The sequence below is a fragment of the Aythya fuligula genome, chromosome 8 (assembly GCF_009819795.1).
Source record: "Aythya fuligula isolate bAytFul2 chromosome 8, bAytFul2.pri, whole genome shotgun sequence".
NCBI lineage: Eukaryota > Metazoa > Chordata > Aves > Anseriformes > Anatidae > Aythya > Aythya fuligula.
This window is the reverse complement of record NC_045566.1, coordinates 14,991,088-15,013,554: the sequence shown is the minus strand read 5'-3', so window position 1 is coordinate 15,013,554 and position 22,467 is coordinate 14,991,088. Positions and strand designations below refer to the sequence as shown.

At 43.1% G+C, this 22,467-nt stretch overlaps 1 protein-coding gene across 2 annotated transcripts in view; it reads left to right on the top strand.

Moving 5' to 3' along the window:
- DDAH1 (dimethylarginine dimethylaminohydrolase 1) overlaps nt 1–15,620 on the top strand; it is a 70,730-nt gene extending 55,110 nt beyond the window's left edge. For both annotated transcript variants that reach the window (XM_032191970.1, XM_032191969.1), the window contains exons 2-6: nt 1,605–1,704; nt 2,822–2,895; nt 3,482–3,601; nt 14,489–14,632; nt 15,090–15,620. In XM_032191970.1, the coding sequence (XP_032047861.1) occupies nt 1,614–1,704; nt 2,822–2,895; nt 3,482–3,601; nt 14,489–14,632; nt 15,090–15,206 (546 nt within the window). In that variant the 5' untranslated portion in view covers nt 1,605–1,613 and the 3' untranslated portion in view covers nt 15,207–15,620. The remainder of the gene's footprint in view (nt 1–1,604; nt 1,705–2,821; nt 2,896–3,481; nt 3,602–14,488; nt 14,633–15,089) is intronic.
- Nucleotides 15,621–22,467: the final 6,847 nt, after the last annotated feature.

Below are 22,467 nucleotides of genomic sequence, written 5' to 3'. Positions count from 1 at the left end.
CTGGAGATGGAGCAGCAGGACCAAGAAAGGTGAAGCTTACTGCTATGCCTGGAGACTCGAGTGCAAAGACGCAGCCTGAAGTCATTCTAGCATCAAGTGAAAGACAGGATCAAAAAGAAACGTTAATAATTGTAAGGGATGTGCTTCAGGCTCGCTCCAGACTGCATCTCAAAGCAGGGAGGACAAGTCCCTTGGTCTGGGGAAGCTCCTGGGTGCAGCCCTGTGTTGCTGTTTAACCCGTGAGCATGCCGCAGGTGGCACAGAGACCTGCCTTCATCCCGCTCAGCCTCAAACCGAGCCTTGTGCTTCAGCAGTGTGCTTGTGCTGTGTCTGTGAAGTGACTGGGCAGGGCAAATGGGCTAGAGGAAGGGGTACCCGCAAAGAGCACAGCGGATCTGTGGTAAGATGCTGACCCGGTGCATACCTTAGGTCCCTACGTCAGCTGCCCGGCGGTCCCTGCAGACCAGCCTGCTCTGCCTGTGCTTCAGGGCTGGGGCGGCGACACGGGTGCCATGTAACCGAGTCATGGAAAATGAGCAGCAAAAGTGGGCTTAGGTGGATTGTGTCTGCCCCTTCTCTTACTCCCTGAAGTCAGCACTGCTCTTATGAAGGCCTGACAGCTATGCAGTGTGCTGCCATTGCTCTGAGCCTGCTTTCCCTGCTGTGACAGGCCTGGCTTGGGGCGCCCACGTCGCTGTGCTGCCAGGGTAGCCCCTGTTGGTGCATGGTGCTGGAGGACAGGTACTGTGTCACCTACTTTAGCTCCCTGTGTTCTACCTAGAAATGCTTAATGTATCGTGTTAAAGAGGTAAAGGACATACAAAAATCAGTGCTGTCTAAAAGGCCCTCGCTGTGTCTTCCATGTGTTAATGCTCTGGTTAACCACAGCGAGGAGGGTTCGCCAAGCACAGAGGTGCTGCTGTGCGGGACCAGAGTTTGCACGTTCCTGTGGATGAGGCAGTACTCAGGTTGATATTGTGCAAGGTGTAGTCATAAGCTTTGGGGAGCAGTTGGTTGTGTGGGTGCTTCTTTTTGATTACAGGGCACCAAGACAGTGGTGCTTGAATGTAACGTGTGTTAACCCCTCATGCGGATGGCCAAAGACATGAAACTGTGGGAGCAGCCCTCTTGCAAAAGAAGAAAAATGGGAAAGCTGAATTCCCCAGTTCTGTCATGGACACTAGGCAGTGGGAAAAGGGCTGGGGCAGCCCTAGGCGTCCTGCCACACACACAGCCTCACAGCAAGAAGCCACACTGACAACATGTAGAAATGGAGACGCACACAGACACACCGAAATGACAGGTCTTGCAGTTCTCTGGTGTGGTAGCTCAGAAGTGCAGAGAGAACTAGTTCTCAGGAAAGCTGGAAAACTATAGAGAAAATGGACACAATGATTTCAGTTTTTTTCTCTGACTGAATGGAGGTTGACACATGGACACAAGGGGCTCTGCTGTCCATCTTTCTCTTGGTGTGTTAAAGAGCTTTGATTTTTATTAAAGATAGCATTTCAGGTAGGGTTTGAGTTGTGTGTGTTTGTTGTGTTTTTTTTTAAGTTTTCAGTGATACAGACAAAGTCTGATCAAAACAACTTTTTCTTACACAGGTTGAAGCCATGAAGAGAGTACTAGAAAGTCTTAACCTCAATATAGTAGAGATGGTTGATGAAAACGCGACCTTGGATGGTGGAGATGTCTTATTTACAGGTATAGCGGTAGTAAATTTGCTGTTTAAATATTCCAACTGCCTAGAAGACAGCATGTTATCTGTTGTCTGCATAACAAGATGTTGTTCATGTGGCTTGTTAAATCAGTTGTTTGCTAAATGTCACACAGGTAGCCGAGAGATTAATTTTCAGTGCAACCCTCAATGTCCTGCCTAATGTCTGAGTAAATGAAGTAGCAGTACACACAGTACAAAGAGCAGTACTGTGCATACAAATTTTATTTTAGCTTGTAAAACGCCAATAAGAAAAATGCTTTCAATAGTCAGCTGCCTGCAGTTGTTTCATATTTCTTATTACAAGCAGCTATGCTTACACAGACGCGTTTTCAGGAATCATGAGGGCTTGATGCAGACAATTGTCACTGGTTCAACGAATCAAATACAAAAAGTACATTTTAGTTTATGCAGAAAGTGGTGGAGTTGCCTGCCAGATGTCATGTGCTAGACAACTTATATGCATGGTTGACTTCAAGGATGAAGATCCTGACAGTGTTTTTTGTGTCATTAAGCCCATTAGGCATTTTCTCACATCAGCTGTGTATACGCTTGCTCCCCACCTGCGCTGAATGAGCCTGTTCATTTTGATCAGCATCACAGCAGACTGGCTGCTTGCCTCCGCTCATGGAGGGGAAGGAAGGGTCTCAGAAGAGGCAGGCCAAGAAGGAAGGCCTTTCTAACACAGCACAGCTCCAGCACCGATTGATTTCCTCTGGAGCTTGAGGGTGCCAGCATCTGCAGAGCTGCCTTGAGACCAGAGGAAATCTCAGAGGGAGGGGGAAATGGTCAATCAGTGCTGTACTAATCCAGCCCAGCTGTTCTCTTTCCTTACTCAATGACCATTGCAGGGCTTTAGGAGAGGAAGCTATTTATGCTTCTAGCAAAACACATCTTCTGGAAAAAATAATTGCTTTAAATTATCAGTTCACGATTGTAGGTTGCATGCGTTTAAGCTGAATTTTCAGTTTTACTATTCAACTTAAGAAGAGAAAGATAAGAAAATATATTAAAGGTTGCCTCAATATGTCTCTAAAGTTGGCCTGGTTTTGAAATCTGCTTGTTTGACAGAAGAGCTGATGTGATTTTTTTTTTTTATTCCAGGCAGAGAATTTTTTGTGGGTCTTTCCAAGCGGACAAATCAACGTGGTGCAGAAATTCTGGCTGACACATTTAAGGTTTGTGAATTCATTCATGCCACAGGAAATAGAAACTATCATCTGCTGGATCAGTTGAAAAATTATACTGGGCAAGACACTTGTCATATTCTTAAGTGGTTTGTTTAGAATTTCTTTGTAAAAAATGCTAAAGTTAATGAAAAGGTTTGAACATCCTTTAAAGAGACAGATAATGAAGTTAGATCTGAATTGTGGGATCACTGCATAAAAGTAATTTGGAGAGTGGGAGGCTGTTATTATCTGAAAGCATATTGATATGTTCTTAATGTTCTCATGTATCAGCACCGTGTTCTTAATGCTTGTCCCTGGGGAGTTTTTATGTACATACTGTTTAATTACGCATTTTAATGCATTGCTTTACAGTGGCAACAATAGTATTATGAAAATGTTCTGGATTTTACTCCAGTGCACAAGACACGCTGGTCCAGCGGGGTATGTTGTACTTAAACAGTTGACATTGTGCCCTGGGATATGTTGCTATCGCTAATATGCGGAGAGTACAATTAATTATGGAATGTCTCAATATAATTATGGAAATAGGACTAATTAAAAATAATTATAGCAACCATTCTTTGCTCTCGTACAGGATTATGCTGTCTCCACAGTCCCCGTTCATGATTCTTTGCACCTGAAGAGTTTTTGCAGCATGGCTGGACCAAACCTGATTGCTATTGGATCAAGTGAAGCTGCACAGAAAGCCCTCAAGGTAAAGCAGATAAGAAAATTTTCTTTAACGTGCAAACTTGGTTTGTTTGTTTTTAATCACTGCTCAAGGATGCTGGAATTTTAAAATAGATATAGATCAGTGAAATAGGAAATCAGTACATCTCCTGTGTGCGCAAGCTGTGAAGAATGTTTATATCAGGTAAGAGAACAGTGACATTAATTTAGCTTAAGCTATCTACATTGATTTATAAAATGGAATACACAGGTTATTATTTACATTTTTTTTGATTGAATGCAACGGGTTGGTGATAGGAGGGAGGAAAGAGATATTATCAAGGCAGTAGGAGATGTTTGAGCAACCTGGTCTAGTGGAAGGTGTCCCTGCCTGTGGCAAGGGGGTTGGAACTGGGGCTTTAAGGTTCCATCTAACCCAAACCATTCTGTGACTCTGTATTTACTTCAGATGTTGCTGTGAGAAATTGCCAGAAGATAAGTAAAAGGAGGAGGGAAAGGGGCATGGTCCCTGTCATGAAGGTGGCCTGTGTGTACATTTTTTTAGTGTAGGCTTTCTGGATAAAATCAGTACGGAACTCCAGCCACAGGGACATGGGTGCAGGACTCTCCATCCCTTCATCAGATGGCTACAGGGTCAGGTTCCTTTCTGCTCACTTTTTCCTCTCTGCTCGCATCAGGCTTTCATAGCAGGATGGCTTCAGCAGAAAGGGAGAGTTGTCATCCGAGCCTTGCCATTCTCTGAGCACTTTGCTTTAAAGGAGGAGGGGTGGGTTTGAGCCTTCAGGCTAGGGGGCCTTGTGAATCTGGGTCTCTTTGCTGGCAGACTTGCTTACCTGTTCTTAGGTTTTGCCAAAGCCTTCTTGATGCAATGTGATCACTCATGCATGGAGGAAGCCAGCAATAGATGGGGAGGGGTGGAGACAGCTCTACTTAACTATAGTGAGAAAAGCCTCTGAAGTCCCTTCAATTTAAATGCAGCTTATATCTCTTGCTCTGATCATAAAGCATAAATTATTTTAAGGAACAGCGCTGCTATTGGTGCCCATGGCTACTGATCTGTATCTGCAACATGCAATACATTTACTGTGAACGTAATAAATAACTCTGAAATCTTGTTCCAAAAGAGCTTTGGAACCCATCCTGCATGTCTTGAACACCTCCTTGGCTTCAGCAAGCTAGTGATACCAACTTGAAAATGTGACGCTGGCTTAAAAATGTCCTTAATTGCCCGCAAGATGGAAGCCTGTTCTCATTCTTACTGCCGTGCAGAGATGTTTCCTTGCACATTTGCTCTTCAGGTTTTTATAGATCCTCTTCATGGGCATAATCCCAGGACTTTACATTTCCCAACAGGATCATTTATTCTATCAGAGCTCAGCAGAGGTTTGTTGTTTGTTTGTTTGTTTTCCATCTTGTGATAGTTCAAGATTTAAAATGTTTCAGTGCCCAGCTGATATAAAACCAATGTTTCAAATCTGCTCAGGATCTCCCCTGCTGGACACTGCTTGAATTATGGAGGGGGAGAAAGGGAAGTGCAATCCTGGCTGGCTTAGATTTGTAGCCTGACAGCCACGGAGGGAATAGGGTAGCAGCCTAATTGCTTTGATGAGCAATGAGCATGAGCTTAGGGGAGCTGTGAAACAGGAGGATGGTCTCTTAGTTTTCTGCACAGCTCTGAGTGGCTGTTAAGTCTGCTCGTTCATTTGAATGACCTGGGGAAGTTACTGTCTCATTAGAAATCACTGCGTGGAGCTCTGGGAGCCACATCGCCCTCTGCTCTTCCCTGAGGAACTTATGACAAATGGCTTTGGTTGAAAAGGTCTGATGTTCCTGATGCCGTGAGATTGATTTAGTCTGGGATGGAAAGTGCTCTGTGTCTTTCCCTGTGAAATATGCACTATCCCAAATATTCAGGCTCAGACTCAAAATGCCTCGTGAGCTGCAGCCTGATGAAGTTTGCAGATATCCAGACAACCATACTCTTGTATAGAGTGTTTATAAACATGAGCAAAATTCAAGTACAATACTGGTTACTCAGAGCTGCAATTTGAACTTGAGCCAGGACTAATCTGAGAACTCATCAGTTTGATTAAAGCCTTTTGCACAGCTCGGCTAATCGTGTTGCAGTGCATAAATTTAGCTATTGTAGCCAAAAATATTTTTGTATAAGCTGATTAAATGATGCTGATAACTAGCCATTAAATAGAGCAGATACCACCATTAATCAAGGTGCAGTGAAAAGTGGATACATTTTGAAGAAAGTACACTAAATAACAAGGTAATCTAGCAGTTTGTTGTTTAAAAGAAAATCAATTTTGTCAGTTTTCAGTGTATTTCTGTGCATCAGAGACTGAGTAGCATGTTCACATGTGTGTAAGGGTTATATTTGCTCACGCTCTGCGAGCTGAGGTTCTCTTCAAAGAAATTATATGAAAAGAAAGAAGTATGTAAAGCATCTCCCCCAGAAACGATAGGAATGGTTGTGCTGCTTCTCCCCAACTTTGTCTAATGTTTGAATTCTTGCTTTTTGACCTAAGTGATTTTTGTATTTATTCGCTTCCCTCTGAAAAAAAAAATAATCAGTTGGTAATCAGTCTCACACACTGGTGGAAATAAAACCGCCTTAGGATCTCTATGAGGTGCTGATCCTCAGAATTAAAAGCTGCTGCCTGACTTTGGGCTGATTGATGGAGCAATAGCAGTGCCTGTCCACCAATCCCCGCAGCCTGTGCGGCCGTGCAGTCCCCTGAGCACCTACCAAGTCATTGCCTGTGGCAGCCCAGAGTGCTGCTCCCTTAGCTGGATGGCTCCTTGTGTTAAGCCTCGGCTTTGTTGTTGCCATTCTTCATGTCTGCTCTGGAAATGCTCTTGTACAAGAAAGCTGATGTTTCTGAGAAGCTATGGTAGTACAGTTGGTTTTGTTCTGAGGGCAACAGATGAGATGCTGTGTCATGCTAGACTAAGATTTTATAATTAAAATAGGATTATTTTTTTTTCCTGTTAGCAGTCTTATTTGAAAGACAGCAGTTTTTCTTGATTGTTCTTGCTGGTGCAACTCATGTATCCATATGATTCCATAAAAACAGAAAAAGAAAGGACATCTGGTGCTCAAGTCTGGCAGAGTGCTGTTTATCAGGAGTGTAACGGAGAGCACTGCAAGTGAACTATAAAATGAGTGTACAGGGTTTAGGATTATAGAGCACATGCTAGAAGCAGATAATAAATCAGAAGTGACATTTTAACCATGAAATCCTCTTCAGACTCTGGCAAGGATAGAATATTTATTTGGGCTGCAGCTGAAAAGAGAAGCTTAAGGAAACTGGGTGAAAGAGAGAGACAAATTAACTACAGAAACTACCGTGGCCTGTCCTGGTTTCACATCTGAAATGTTAGCTTCCCTCTGCTGCTTGCAGCGTGCATTTAATTCCTTCTTGCAGTTAACCCCATTCATAATTCCATCGCTGAATGTTTGCCATAGTTGTTGGGCAGATAAAGCCTGGGGCGATTTTTTTTTTTCCAGTTCTCTCAGTGAGGCCAGGAGTTCTCCAAACGTGTCACCTTTGGGCTCTGATCCTGCATCTCTGGAGGCTCTGGCTGGGGCCCTGACCATGAGCATGAGGAGTCGATGTCCAGGCAGGTGCCAGGCGGTGCTGCTGGTGCACGCTCTGCTTCCTGCTGTCCACACCCAGGGGTGTAGTGTGGGCTCCTGCTGGGACAGCAGAGGAGCAGGAGCCGGCCGGGGGCCCAGTCAGGTCCACTTTCAGCAGCAAAGGCAAATGCTAGGATTGCAATGGGATCAGTGCCCCAGTGTGTGCTGACACTCCTGTCTGTGCTCTCTCTGTATGCTAAATCTTGAAAATTCTCCTGCTGGAAGTGAGGCTGCCCTCTGCCAAGCATGAGGCAGTGTGGCCGGGTGATGTCTGGGCTGTGAGCAGTGTGGCCAGGTGACAAGCCACTGCAGTGAACACGGCTGGGCTCACCTCCACTCGCTTCCCCCAGCAGTGCTGCCTGTGTGGGACCCAGTGTGCTGGAGACACCTGCATGTGGAGCTGCTCCCCAGTGCCCCAACCTCACTAGTCAGTGAGACTGATACTCTCCTGATCATAAAGAAGAGTACATACAGTACTGGAGTACTCTGACTTCAGCAAATACCTATCCTTTTTTCTCCCTTGAATAAAAGATTGGACATTATCGCTTTGCCTTGTTATCAACTCTTCTGTTCAGTATCTTCTGTGGGTAGTGGAGCTGTTCATCCATCTTCTGGAGCATTCCCTGGAGGACGCTATTACAAATGCAGCCCCTCTATTTTGACAGAGGTCAAGGAAGTCTTAAGAAAACCACATCGTAAGCACACAATAGAAAGAAATCTCTTTTGGGCAGCTAGGCCAACTAGTCTGTATCCAAAGCTACGATCACAGCCATGCTTTTAAAGACTTGGGCACAAGGAGCTGTTACAGCATTGGCAGAGTTGCCCCCATCCCTGTGATTAAATGCCTTTTTTTCTCACTGTGTCTTGGATAGCTCAAGTCCCTGCAGCGTGTGCCAGCTTTAAGGAGCAGAATGCTGTTTGCCTGCACTACAGCAGGGACGTAATGCCTGCATAAAAGCTTTGGACTTCCCAGCTCACAGAAGTGTCTCCAGAATGGGCACCTAGAAGAAAAGGTCGTATATCCTGTGTGCTTACAAAGCAGCCCATACTCCCCGGGCAATACAAAAAGGCTAATCCGGAGCTGCTCCTGCTATTGTCTGTACAGTGGCTTTCTTTTCTAGTAATGCAGCAGTTTGCATGCACACATTATCTCTTATTCCTTAAGAATTCATCATTTGTGCCTCTGCTTATTCCCTGCATGAAGTCATAATCCTCTATTTACGATATCACAAAGGGTTGCTGTGGAAATGATTACTAATATTAATAACCCAAGGAGGATGACTTCAGGTAGGGAATTAGCAGAAAGTGCAGATGAATCCTGACTTGTGGACTTGTGTAATGCAGCAGCAAAGAAGTTAGTGAAATCCAGAGAACAATTGACAACCTGCTCCTTAAAATAATTCAAAAAAAAAAAAAAAAAAAAGCATGTGCTCTCAGCATTATAGGTAGGAAAATTAGTCAATTTATAGGATTCTGTGCACTTTCCTTTAGCACATATTTGCTTGCTCTGGATCAGGTCCTGTGAGACATTGCATGCTTTCAGCTCCTCCTGATTTTCCATTACTTCATGAATTAAGGGTGTGTGGCATCTCAGAGGACACAGGTCTTCACCGGGTACCAGATGACCTGCTGTTTTAAAAAGGCAACTACTTGTGCTTTTCTTTTAATTAAGGTTGGATGTTGTAATGAATCTGCTGCCCTGAACTGAGTGTCAGTGTTGTTCAGTTTGTATGTAGGCAGGAGAGCTGAGTCTTTTGTAAGATACAGACTCAGAAGTGTATTTATAGAATAAAGTGTATTTGTTTTTGGTTTGTTTTGTTGCTTTTTTTGTTGCTGTTTTTTTTTTTTTTGGTTTGTGTTTTGTTTTTATAAAAGGCGAGGCAAGTGTCACTTTACGTATGCATTTGTCATCACCAGGAGCTGGGTCAGAGGCTGACAGGCGATGTCATTCGACTTGCGTAAATGAGGGCTCACATTCCTGTGCCTTATTTTTCCTTTGCCTGCTCTCTCCCTGGGTTCCTGTCCCAAACGACAGGAAGTTCGTCCTGCAGGCGTCTGGCTGAGAGCAACAGCAAAGGCTAGCCGCTTCCTCTTCCCCACCTTGGGACACAGCGGCCCTGAGGCGCTGCTGTGGGCAGGGGCCGGTGAGGTGCTGTGAGGGGCCATGAGGCGCTGTGAGGGGCCGTGCAGTGCCACACATCTGTGGTGAAGGAAAGGGTGGCCTGAGCCCAGCCATGCCGTGGGCCGGGGTGGGAGAGGTGTCTTAGGGAACTCAGCGTTCTGGAAAAGATGACTGGGAGGGCGCAGGAGGGAGGAAAGGGCCCAAAGCCCAGCTGCCGAGGACATGTGGGGGCAGGCGGGGATTAAAGCCGCGCGCTGGCTGCATGCCCACTGCAGACTGGGTGCCGTGGCCATGGCCGACTGGGGGCAGCATGGCTGGTTTGGATTAGGTGTGGTGTGCGGTGTTTTGTTGTACTCGTGGGATCCTGTGCTTGCATCTGCAGGGTTTATTTTTATATTGTATTAAGTATATTATATCTTTAGGAGATGTCTGTGTTCCTTACAAAAACACTCAGATCATTCCTAGTGCTATTTGTGCTGCACAGACCGGCTGTGCTGTCCCCTTCCTACTGTTGTCCCTCCAGCTCCTCCACCTTACTGGCGTGATGCTCCTGACAGACCCTGGCATTCGATCAGGGCACTGGCTCTAACAGCTCCCCTCTCTTGTTCCCTCCTGCCCATCTGGTCGGGGTCGCTCTTGTCACTGCTGCGTTCAGGGAAGCTCTCAGAAAATGTCGCATGCTGTGGTGCATGTGCAGGCTGGGCACTGGCACCCAGGTGGGTAATACCACGGCACAGCTCCCCAGCCCCACTCTCCTGTTCAAGCCCAAGGCTGCTGCTTTCTTGCTCCAGTGTCAATTATTTCTTCCAAATGTGACAAAGCGAACTTAAGAGGCAGAGACAGGGCAACAAAACAGTGAATGAAATTCAGTGTAGATGAATGTTAAGTGATGGGGCTGGGAGAATGCTAATGTGAACTTCGTGTAAGAAATAATGTGCTCCAGCTGGTCGTTACCACAGAAATAAGATCTGATCAAGAAATTGAGATTGTCATCTGAGCTGAAAGACAAATGGAGAACATTATTACGCCACCAGTTAAAGCTGTGGTGTGTCTGTGTGCTGTGTGTTGGCTGTTACATGCCTTTTGCATGCACCATCCCTTCATTTAAAAAAAAAAAAAATTTAAATGGAAAGACTTGGAAAAGGGTAATAGATGGACAGATACCCAGAAAAGTTTGCATAAAGAGACAAATTAAGCAAGCTATGACTATTACCTGGAAAAGAGACAGCTAAGAGGGGATGATAGATGCCTGTAACACCATGAATGGTGTGGAAAAGGAGTTTGGGTACTGATTGTTCTTTGTCTCTTCTGGTGCAAAAAGCAGAGGAATTCTAAGGGCCAGGAGCTTCATCTTGCTTCCTCCGAGTTATTTTCCTGATAGTGAGCAATAATTTATATTCCTAGACAAGTGCTCCTTCCTCCAAGCAGAAGAAAAGCACACTGTGCTTCCAGACTGCCCAGCCAAGCGAGGGAGATGTTACTGCCTATTGCTGGGTTACTCTTCTCATCAGCATAGGTCACCCTGCACCCCAAAAAGCCGTCATTTTCATCATTGCAGGCAGACCTGATGTAGCTTAATTTCTTCTCACAGCTTTCAATCTGTTGGGTTAAAATCTCCCAGTTTGCTCTGTAACCCAGGCCAAGTGTTTCTTACGCGTTAGTGTAAAACAGGCAAAACTTGGATATGCTTGGAAAGAATGAGGAGAGGAGGGATGGAAAAAATATCGTAAATAGTTTTTTATAAGAATACCATGACTAGAAGGGTTGAGGAAAGGTAACTGGATAGAATGTAGAAGGGGAATGATCCTGTGGGTATGGAGTTGCATGCACTTGCATGTTTGTTTTTTCTCTTAAATGCTAAGGGCTAGGAAAGGAGAGCTAATTAAAACTAAAATCGGAGCCTGAAAATTGAATTTTGTTTCTCTATCAACGTGATGCGGGCATTCTTACATACAGTGTTTGCTGTCATGTTGGAAGAAGAACAGGTGCTGTGTGTTTGTCTTTGCTTGTGGGGTGCTGGAGGTAAAAAGGCATGGGGCTGGTCACTGCATCCCATAGCTACCGGCATGTGAGCAGGTCCCAGATGGCAGCAGGGCTCCAGCTGGGGCCTTCCTTCTACAGGGACAAAGTGTCTGGGCCTGGCCTGCCTTAAATGTGCATGTGGTCAGCTCAGCTCAGCTTGTGATAATAGGCCCTGAACACATACGCATTTTTCCTTCATGCATAATGCTGCTTCATATTTAGGATTATTTAGCTTATCCATTACCTCAGTTGTCTGAGGACACACTGTAAAAACTATAGAAAAAGCATTTTAGGCTATGCGAATGACTTCAACATAAGGAAAGCATGACTAAGGGCTGAGAGAATGTGCAATGAAAATTACCCTCTCTGGGCTGAAGAAAATTCCCAGAAAAACTAGGCATGCGGGAAATGCCTGACTGTTAACATAGCTGGTCATATGTTTGTGGGCAGAAAGCCAGCCTGAACGCATTGTGCGAGGGCTATAGTCTTTGTAAACTTAACTTTTCCCAAAACAATACGTATTTGGGGTGTTATTTGATAGAAAATATGATCAAAGAACCTTGCTTTCTTGTTTTTCTCTGCCTTGTTGTCCTGTCTGGCCAGGTGCATGTGCTCAGTGACTCTATGTCATAGAAATATGTAAGACCATGGGTCAGGTTAAAATAACCTGATTACATCGTATCAGCATATTTCTGTTGGATCCACAGTCTCCCTGTGGCACAGGTCTGGGGTGTTTTTGCCTGTACACACTCTCAACAAATTGGTTTTTGGAATTTTATTTCAATGTGCAGACATAGTTATAACAGGGATGAAAGCTTGCAAATATGATTTCCTTCTTATCTTAAAAGCCAAGGAAGAGAGTAATTTTATATTGTCAAACCACCAGTTACTAGTAAATGCTATCTTGCAGCGGTGTTGTTGCTAACAGAACCCATCCCCACTGCCGCAGCCAGGTACTCAGACTCCCATGCTTCTCTTTCTCATTTTTTTACTCATTTTTTCTCTTCACTTGTTCCCAAATTAATTCATACACCACTTCTGTGCTTTTTATTTTTGAAATCAATCCTCCTAACGTGCCCTCACCATCATCTCCCAGGTTTCCTGAAGCTGGTTCGTGTCTGCTCAGTGAGGGCCTTGCACTTGTTCTTCATTTCTGCTCACTGTGGGTGTTCCAACTTGGAGCATTTTATGGAAGCAAATGAATGGCAGATGTGTCCATACCCTTCTGTTTGAGAATTAATTTATAATTTCTTATGGAAATGTTTCAGAGTGAGTCACAATGCATTTCTGATGAACGAACTGTTTCTACAGAAAACTGGTAATATAGGATTCTATTACCAACAAGGACTGGAGAAAGCACAACTGTTTGGGAGCTGAGCGAAAGCCAGACAGTGGCTTTTCCTCTGCCACTATGTGTGTTTCAGTGTGGATTTAATTAATACGTTTCCTTAATCCAGATTTAAAAAGATTATTTAGGAAAGGGAGGGTGTGGGTAGAGGACAAGTCTGCAGACTTGTTACCAGGGACAGCAGCAGCAGGGGGTGCAGGCGTGTCACCTGCTGCTGGATGCCTGCAGCATCAAGGAGAGCTTTAAAAAAATACATCATGGCAACGGAGCGGAAACAAATTCATAAATAGGGAAGTCAAACATGGTAAGTGCGGTAATAAAAATACATCCGGTAAAGTAAAGGCGCAAGGATTTTTCCCCAGCAAAACACATTAACCTTTTATGGAGGTAGATGTGACCTTGGGAGCTCAGCTGAGATTCATAACTTAAGTAGGAACAAGAAATAACAATCTGATAATGCTTCCTCAAGAATGCATTGCATTCTTCGCTATGAGTTTCCATGTTCTCCACGGGATGTGGATGACTCAGGCTGCAACATGAAAAATGCATCCAGGCCTATAAAGGAATTACTGTAGCTGTGGAAGTGTGAGTTGTTATGGTGCTTCACAATATGTTGGAGATGCAGTTGTTCTAATTCAGCTCCATATGGCATTTTTTATGAATGAGTAGCAGTACAAATGACCTTACCAGTAATTTGAAGATAACTGTGCCTAAGATCAAAGTTTGCTCTCTGCTACATGATGTAGATCTCCCCTGAGAAGGGAATTTAGTTGAAGAATTTTGTGAACAGAGTGCTAGTTTATTTTTAACATAATTCTAATATGAGTAATTTTAAGCTGAAAAAAAAGCTTAAAAATCTGTGTGGGAACACAGGAGGACTAGGAGAGAAACTGAAACACTTGAATTTGCTTAGGCTTTGGATAGGGCCAAAGCTTTGAGCTTTGTTTGCTTCTGCATTATTCTAGGTCTCTGTCAGAGACACTGGTATAAAGCTGGAGTGATACAAAGGGGAGCCAGGCTTCTCGTCTCCAGGCTTTTTCTATCTTTAGTAAAAAGTTGAGCCTAATCCAAAACTCGCGATCTCAGGCTTCTCGTGTGCTGAGAGTCTCTGTCTCGGAAATTCTGCCAGGATCCAAATTTGAGTATGAGCCCTATATTTATAAACCCAACTTCTGAAAGCCACCAGCTCTACTGTTCTGACAAGGTTATTGTGTTGTCCCCTTGGGAACGAGGATTAACTCAGACGTGCCTTCTCGCGCCCCGGCACAGGTGCCTAGTGAAAGAGTAACTGCTTGGAAAGCAGAAAGGAGGTCCTTGAAAAGAATTAAGATTGGGCTGATAGCCAAGCTGGGAACCGTTCCTGTCCTGTTTGTGTTAATTCACACTCGTTTTATAAATATTGAATGATGGCTGCTTTTCTCAAAGGTGCTGAACACCTATAGTTTCTGTCAAAGTGAGTGGGAGGTTTGCATACTCAATGTGCATTCCTTAAGGAAAAGTCCATGGACTACTCGTTGAGTACACTGCTTAATCCTGCCGTTTCCAGGAACTGTTTGACAGAGGTTTTCTACTGCTCTTTTTGGGTAGGGTTAGTAGATTCTTCCTTGAAGGCAGAGATAAAGACAGATCTCCTTACTTGCTGTATAGCAAAATGGCTCTTGGCTGACTTGGCAGTCGCAATTAGCACTTTTTTGAAGGCTCTGTTCTTGTATTTGTGTGGACCCCTCTAAAGCGTTTGGTCTAAGTAGCTGCACTTTTTGTCTCCTGGCAGACCATGCAACAGATGAGTGACCACCGCTACGACAAGCTGACAGTGCCCGATGATGCTGCCGCAAACTGCATCTACTTAAACATTCCCAGCAAAGGCCACGTCCTGCTGCACCGAGCCCCCGAGGAGTACCCAGAGAGCGCAAAGGTGAGAGAGGTGCTGAGCATGGCTGGGAGCCTGCCAGCATCCTGGCCTCTCCGGGAAGTCGCTGGGCACTGAAATTCGGTGCTTTCCAGAATGGGTTATATCCTGTCATGGAAAAAATCAGAGGGCAAAAGCACTGGCTTTTGAAAGGTGTCGGGCCTGGGCTCTATGTTCATCTCCACTATTGATTTAATTTTGTCTCTTGTGCGCCTGGTGCTTCTTCTGCACGACTGGGAGCAGTAACAGTTCCCCTTGCTGCACTATTGTTGGTTGTGAACCTTTTGAGAGCTGTAGGCAGAAGGCCACATACACCATAAATGTTAGCATTGATTACAAACCATGAGACAGCTTAGCACCCACTGAGCCAGCCATGCCTGTTCATTCTGTAAATAGTTAGAGAAAAGGGAAAATAGTAAGTGTAAAATGTAATGATTTCTGTTCTATTTTCTTTCCTAAATAGGTTTTTGAAAAACTGAAGGACCACATGCTGATTCCAATAGCCAACACAGAACTGGAGAAAGTAGATGGGGCACTCACCTGTTGCTCTGTGCTTATTAACAAAACTTCAGAATTATGAGTTTACAGAGTCCCTCCCTTGTAACTGGCAATAATGTTACACACAAGGTAGACGAATCTGTATCCACACTTCTATTGTTTTTATTGACAATCTACTGTACCACTGTGCTACTAACCCTTGTTTACAAATTTTTTGCTTTGTGTAATTTTATTATGTCCTTGCAGATGGTATTTAAGGTGGATGTATGCTTTTCTTGAGGGGTGCATAACTGAAGTATGTTAGTCCCGTGGGCTAGCAGAAGACGCTTATAATGGCTAACCCCTTATGTTAGTGATTTAACTTATCTGTGTGAAAATTTTATGAAAACCAACTAATTCTCAACACTTCAAGAACCTCTGTCTCTGTACTGTTGCCTTCTCCTGTCTTTTTCTCTTGCTTCCTTGATCTGTGTCTTTTTTTCCTTCTTCAGTCTTTCATCTCCTTTTTTCTCTTTTCTTTCAGTAATGCAAGGTGTCGGTGAGGACTAAAAGTTCAGGGGGCTCATGAACTTGGTATCTTGTGTGGTTGGGAAGCTGGAACAGTGGGCAATAGACTGCTCACTGTCTCAGCCATATCACATTGCTGCTGCTGGGCAGAATCATGCCTAGAATCAGTTTCAGACGCCAGGTAGCAATTTTGGGAAAAGCTTTCTCTGGCGGGTACATTCAAGGGCAATGTCTGCCTGGGAAACTTGGATGACAGAAAGAAATTGCAGTGCAGCCACATATGACATGTCCTGCAAGTTCAGGTCCTGGTTTGCTGCTCGTGCTTTGTATTCACTTTAGTGAGAAAGAGAGGGTTTTTTTCTTAAAGGCCAGATCCCAGGGAGCACCTGGACGACAAAAATGAGAAGTTCAGATGTTCTTGGAAAAGTTAAAACTCTGAAAGTAAGCAAAATTGTTTTTTTATTCTATTGTTTACTTTCCGTGTATTTGTCCCTTAGTTCTGCTGTTTTCTCTTCTTTTGGAGGCCACATACTAGCAAAATTCAAAAGGAAAGGCTGATAGAGTGAGTTGAAGGACAGTTATTCCTGGATTATGCTCATGAATAAGGGAAGCTATTGTTTCCTGAAAGATTGGCATGTGTACTTTATCTGCCCTTGGGGTAGTTTTCCTTGGAACAATGACCATCTTATTTTTTTAATTGCATGAATATTTACTGTGGTATTCATTTAAAACAAATACAGTTTTTGTAGCAAATTCCACTACATGTTTACCCACTGAGTCATACTTTTTTTCACCACAGTAAAGTGAAGCATTCCCCATTGTATTCACATGCTTCTTGGTAAACCATTTGTAAACTAAGGATGGAGAAATTCCCAAACAGAGACAGCAGTGGGAACTCTCCGGAGACTGACGAATAGTCTGAACATGTTATCGACTTCCTAGGCACCTCCTCCACCTTTCCTGAACCACTTGTGGCATGTTTCTGAGGTACAGTCAGAAGCAAGCAGCAGCAGGGAGGTTAGCAATGCGTTCTGTAGCACAGCAAATAGTATTAACCAAGTGCACACTTTGGTGTCCTCTGGAAACCCACATGATTTTCCACACAACCATAAGGTTGGAAACACAAGTACATATATCTATAGGTTCTCCACAGGGCATCTCTCACCTCACATCAGTGGCTAATGTGGAGCAAACATCCTGGCAGCCATGGCAGGATGCATCTCATGTCTGGGCGCACTGTACGTTGTGATGACACGAGGCACCGTGAGGGAGAGAACAATGACGAGCAAATGAAATGTATCTGAAAAGGTGTGTCCCAAAGGAGGTCCTTCACCAGCCAAACAGCAGCTGTTTTTGTGGCTGTCCCAAAGGATTCTCCTGATGTTTCTCCCTTGTCTCCTCCATTTCCATGAGCTACCATTTCAGCTTGACCCACGTGATCAGGCTCTGAAGATGTAAATGTTGCAGTGGGAAATCTCTGTTCTCCCCTTCCCTCAGTGCTTTTTATGTATCTGGTACAGCGTCTTGCATTTTAAAATGAATTCATACTAAACAAAATTTTGTGCCAAAAAATAACCCTTTAGTATTTAACTATAACTTCTAGAGCCAAGCTTTATGCTTAAAAACTTCTGTATCTGTGGAGGCTGTTGTAAAAAGCCTGAACAGAACCCCCTGACTTGTCTGTACTCTCCTGGCCTATCTGTTTCAGTCCCTCTCCATCATCTCAGTTGGGAGCGGGAGCATCCAGCTGGCTTGTGCCAGCTAGGCTGTGGGATTTCCATTCAATTCATGCCTCAAACTTCTAGTTGTATTTTTGCCCTCTCTTTCTCCGACTACAGCTTCTAGTTTATGGTACAATAAGCACTTTTCTCTTTTAACTCCAAGTGGAGTTTCCTTCTGCTGCCTCAGTTCTCCTACTTCAGTCTTCTTTTTCTGCACTCCCGTCTCCTTGCTGTTCATTCCACAGTGGACAGTCCTAAATTTTCTCCCTCCTTGACTAGGTGCGAGGTGGGAGGAGAAACCGAGGTGTCCATTTTTACTCTGAGGGACTTCTTTTGAGCTGGAAGGATGACTGTCAGCAAGGGCTGTACATCTAGAGAGTGACAAGGGAGGTGACTCCTCTTCAGGATTGCTCCAGAAAAGAGAAAAATGTGGTGGACATTGTTGATACCTTGTGTCTCTGAAAGCAACAGAATAGGTGATAATGGCTTTCCCAAGGGAGGGAGAGGGAAGAGCAGACCTCAGAGCTGAGAAACACCTCATTTTCCAGAGAGGTTGTTGGTATTATTGCCATTTAGGTTTCCTTGCCTTCAAGGCTGTATTTTGGCATACAGAAAGAGGAGAGGATTGGCTGAGGAATTTGAATTCCCTCAGGTGGTTATTTCAAATTGTACTCTAACTTTAGGTGCAGAATTTGGGTGCTCTAAATCATGTGTGCTTCGTTTCCATTTGACAGAGTTTGTCATAGGTGTGATAGGTTCTTAATATACATGCATCTTTGATGCCAAGTTACCTAAACTGGTTAATGGGATTGCCATCACTTCTCTGCTTTTAGCATTGCGCTTTGTTATAGCATTAAAAAACAAGCAACAACATTAAAAGCATTTCAGTTTGTGCATTTACAGTATGGTACTAAGAACTAGAGTCATGCCAAATGCTGCTACTTCTTGCTATTTGCTACTTTTTCTACTGCCCAAACAAAGAATTCAGTTGCGAGGACATTTCTGCTGTAACACACATACATCTAATGGGTGTCCTGTGCATCTTGTCACTTGAACATTTCTCAAATGTCTGATGTGAATCATCATCCTTGATTAATATAAATAATAAGATGAGATCCCAAACCAAAAAAGGAGATGAGACACTGAACTGCCCACATAAAACATTTGATAACAGCTGTTAGGCTGTATGACATAGAAGGTCAGTGCAGAAGATATTGTGGTTAATAGCTCAGCAATGGGGTTTGAATTACTCATCAGTATTTTTTTTTCTATGACCAAGCAGTTTAGCTTAGATCAAATGAAGGAGCAGCAATGTGCATTAAAGATCTTTCATGGTTATTATCTTTACTATGAGTTTAGAAAGATCTGTGTTATGTGGGTTTCTCTCTTTAACAATGTGAATACAGTATCTCTCTCTGCAATGAAAATGTGAATGCATACTGTACTTACAAGATAATCTTGAATTCTTCCATTTCTGCATTTTTGTCATTTCCACGCTAATATAATCCTTTTTTGTCTTAAATAGATGCCACTATGAAGCTGTTCTCTGACTTTTTGGGTGTTTTCCATGTAATAGGTACAGAGGTCATAGGCAGCATCATGTCCAGTTTTAAAAATAAACATTCAGTGAAATGCAGAACAAGGAATCTGCTTTTTCTGTTTGTTCACAGCAAATTGGGGATGAAATATGGAAAAAAAATAAGCTTTTGATTTCACTCATCTTCTTAAACATTTTATCAATGAAGTCAGAGCCAAATTACTTTAATACAAAATACTGGCATTCATGTAGAATCATTTTGGGAAAATAATTTACTATTTAAGATTCTCTATTTTTGTTTTTATCAGTAAGGAAGCTGAAAAGATAAGACTGCTTAAAGAATGGTATTTGTTAAGTGATTGTGAACAAAGTATCATTGGAGCTCGTGTATTTTCAGAAAAGTTTTAACTGGACGTATGATGTAACTTGTTTAGAGTTGCATGTGAATCGTGTTAGTCACTGTTTTACATTGTATTGTTCTGCAGTACACAAATATGACTACTGAACACAGAAGTGTTACATTTCATCAAACTTAAAATCTCGCTGCAGTATATAGTTTCCCACTTTTTGTGCCAAAAACATCAGTACATTCCATAATCTATTCTAATAGAGGTCTGCACTTTGATTTTTTTTCTTTTTGTGATCCTTGCAGTTTCATTACTATATATCCCTATCACAATGGAATAAAGTGTCAATTGTACTGTGAACTATGTAGTTCTTGCCTCTTATTTTGAAACTGCAAGCACATGCATTTAATTTAATACTGTGTCATGACATCTTTTTATTGGGAAGCTTGCTACATATCTAGAAATAAAGCAAGTAATAGACACAAGTACTAAACCTTCAATCCTGTTAGAAGAAATCTTGACTCTTTAAAAACAAATCATGATTTTAGATTTACCTTTAAGAATAACGTAGATAGAGGAGGTATTGGCTAAGTATGCTTAGCCAAGATAACTAAACAGATGTTATTATAGTACAGCATTTTTCTGTAGTGTGTGTATTTACTGCAAGTTACAACAAATGAAACAACAAAGGTACAGTGGCATGATCATTGTTTTAATTCTTTCTGTAGCTCTTGCACCTTTCCCTCCTGCAAGATGTCAAGAGAGTTGACAGCGTTTCAGACGTTGCTGTGTGGTAATATGACAGATGGCTGCGTGTTTTATATCTAAATACCACTTGTTGCGTGCTGCAGATGATGCAGTGGTGCTAATCTCTGCTTGTACTCTCGTGCGCTAATATGACTAGACTGGTATTAGGAGTAATGATACTAGAAGACAACTCAGTTGTCTCCTAATATCATTACAACAACCCACCTCCACGGAGCCTAGGGTAAGCGCTTGTAGGCCTTCAGTGCCACCATGTGGCAGTCAAAGTTTTAATTGTCTAAGGCCTCAATATTGTTGCTGCAACTCTATATTTAGGAAATGCAACATAAAATAACAGTACTGAAGCGAAAGAATTACATAAATTCCAAACTGTACAGTTTGGCTACTAATAGGACTTTAAATAGACTATAATGTAATAGAGCCTCCTGCTGGAGAAGCAAGGCTAAGGAAATATTTTGTTACAGCTGATGTAAATATAGCCATTGTACTAATTTACAGGAGTTAAAAGTAAGATTTTTATAATACTGTATTTAAATTGGTGATACCTACTGTGGTAGCTTGGCACAATTACTTCATGTAGTAAACTGCATCATTTACACACATCTTTGTGTACCTATTTCTACAGAAGAGAGTTGGTACCAATTTACTTGAATTTGTTTCAAAATGGCAAACTTCTTTGACTGAGAAATTTATTCTATATGAACATGACACATGTACGTAATCATGTAAACCAATGTAGTGTCCAAAATCGTTCCACCTCCCTTGAAAAATGTTGTAACTCACTCCCCATTGAAGCTCACTTCTCAATACTGAACTACTGATGCTAACCTCCTGAAATTAATTACATACCGAGCGTAGTCTTCTTCCAGTTGCCTGGACCATTCTTTTTTTTTTTTTTTTTTTTTTTTTTTAGCAAATCTGCTAAATCTATTCTATTCTCATATTCTCTAACCACATGCCCTTCTCCCTGATTGCTCGAGTTAATTCCTTTCAGTTTGCCTCACGCTGGCCTACATGGCTGAGGAATCCAGAAGCCAGACATTGCGTGGCTTTGAACTGCACCTCTCGCTGAGCGAGGTTATTAATAACTACCCTATGTTATATATGGAGTGGTAATTCGTGTCGAGAAAATGGTTGATATTAATAAAGAAGGGGGAGATTTGGGAGCGTGGCCATGGGAGTGGGCAAGCCCCGTGGTTGATGAAAACATCAGACTCTTAACGATGAGGCCATCAGGAATGTAAAAGAGTTTAGAGGGAACAAAGAAGGGTGATTCAGGAGACTCCATGCAGTCTCGGGTTGTTCCCCAGCCGTTAAGGCATGGAAGTTTCTGGGTGTTTGCTGTTGCTGTTATTTACAAAGTTGTTTAACCAATGAAAAGTTGTTTTTGAAAAGGCCTGATGTGGAGAAAAGGGTATAAGAGGGGAGCCTGCCCTCAAGATAAAAAAAGGCAGCACGATGTAATGAAGTTGTCATCAATAAAGAAGCAGAAAGAAGGAATGAAAAGGGGAACAGGCGAGCAAAATGGAGACCAGGACGGGAACAGGCACATTGATCGCCTCATGAAGATGGGTTCGGCCTGTTATATATGGAGTGGTTATTCGTGTCGAGAAAATGGTTGATATTAATAAAGAAGGGGGAGATGTGGGAGTGTGGCCATGGGGGTTGGAAAGCCCCATCGTTGATGATAACATCAGACTCTTAACGATGAGGCCATCAGGAATATAAAAGAGTTTAGAGGGAGCAAAGAAGGGTGATTCAGGAGACTCCATGCGCTCTCCGGTTTCTTGTTCTCCATCTGGTTACTTGTTCTCTAGCCGTTAAGGCATGGAAGTTTCTGGGTGTTTGCTGTTGCTGTTTAATGCAAAGTTCTTTGACCAATGAAAAGTTATTTGGAAAACAACTGCTGTGGAGAGAAGGAAAAGGCAACACGATGTAATGAAGTTATGTCATCAATGGGGAGGCAGAAAGAAGGAATGAAGAGGAACAGGCTAGTGGAACGGACACCAGGACGGGAGCAGGCACATTGATTGCCTCATGAAGATAGGTTCAGCCAGACTCAGCAAACCACTCAGAGAAGCTTGTACTGAAAGTCACTGGAAATAGGCACACCGGAGCTGGGAAGAAGCTCAAGCTGAGAGAAGCAGACCCACGCACACAACTGCCCCTCGCTGGTAAGCAGCCGGGCATTATGGGGAATCATACGTCCTTAGGAACAAAGACTGTCCTGGTAACCTTACAGTTTATTCTCTTTATTAACAGTCGGACAGTTTACAGTCCTGAATTATGGGACCAAATTGAGGTCAAGGTGTGGGACTCTGCAACTAAAAATGACAAGGTTGCAGTGGAATTTCTCGGCACCTGGCGAGCAGTTTCTGAGGCCTTAAAGAGCCCTGTGGGACCACAGTCAGAAACGTGTGGTTTGCCAGACAGTGAGGGAGCTGCGGGCTCCTTTACTGATCCAAC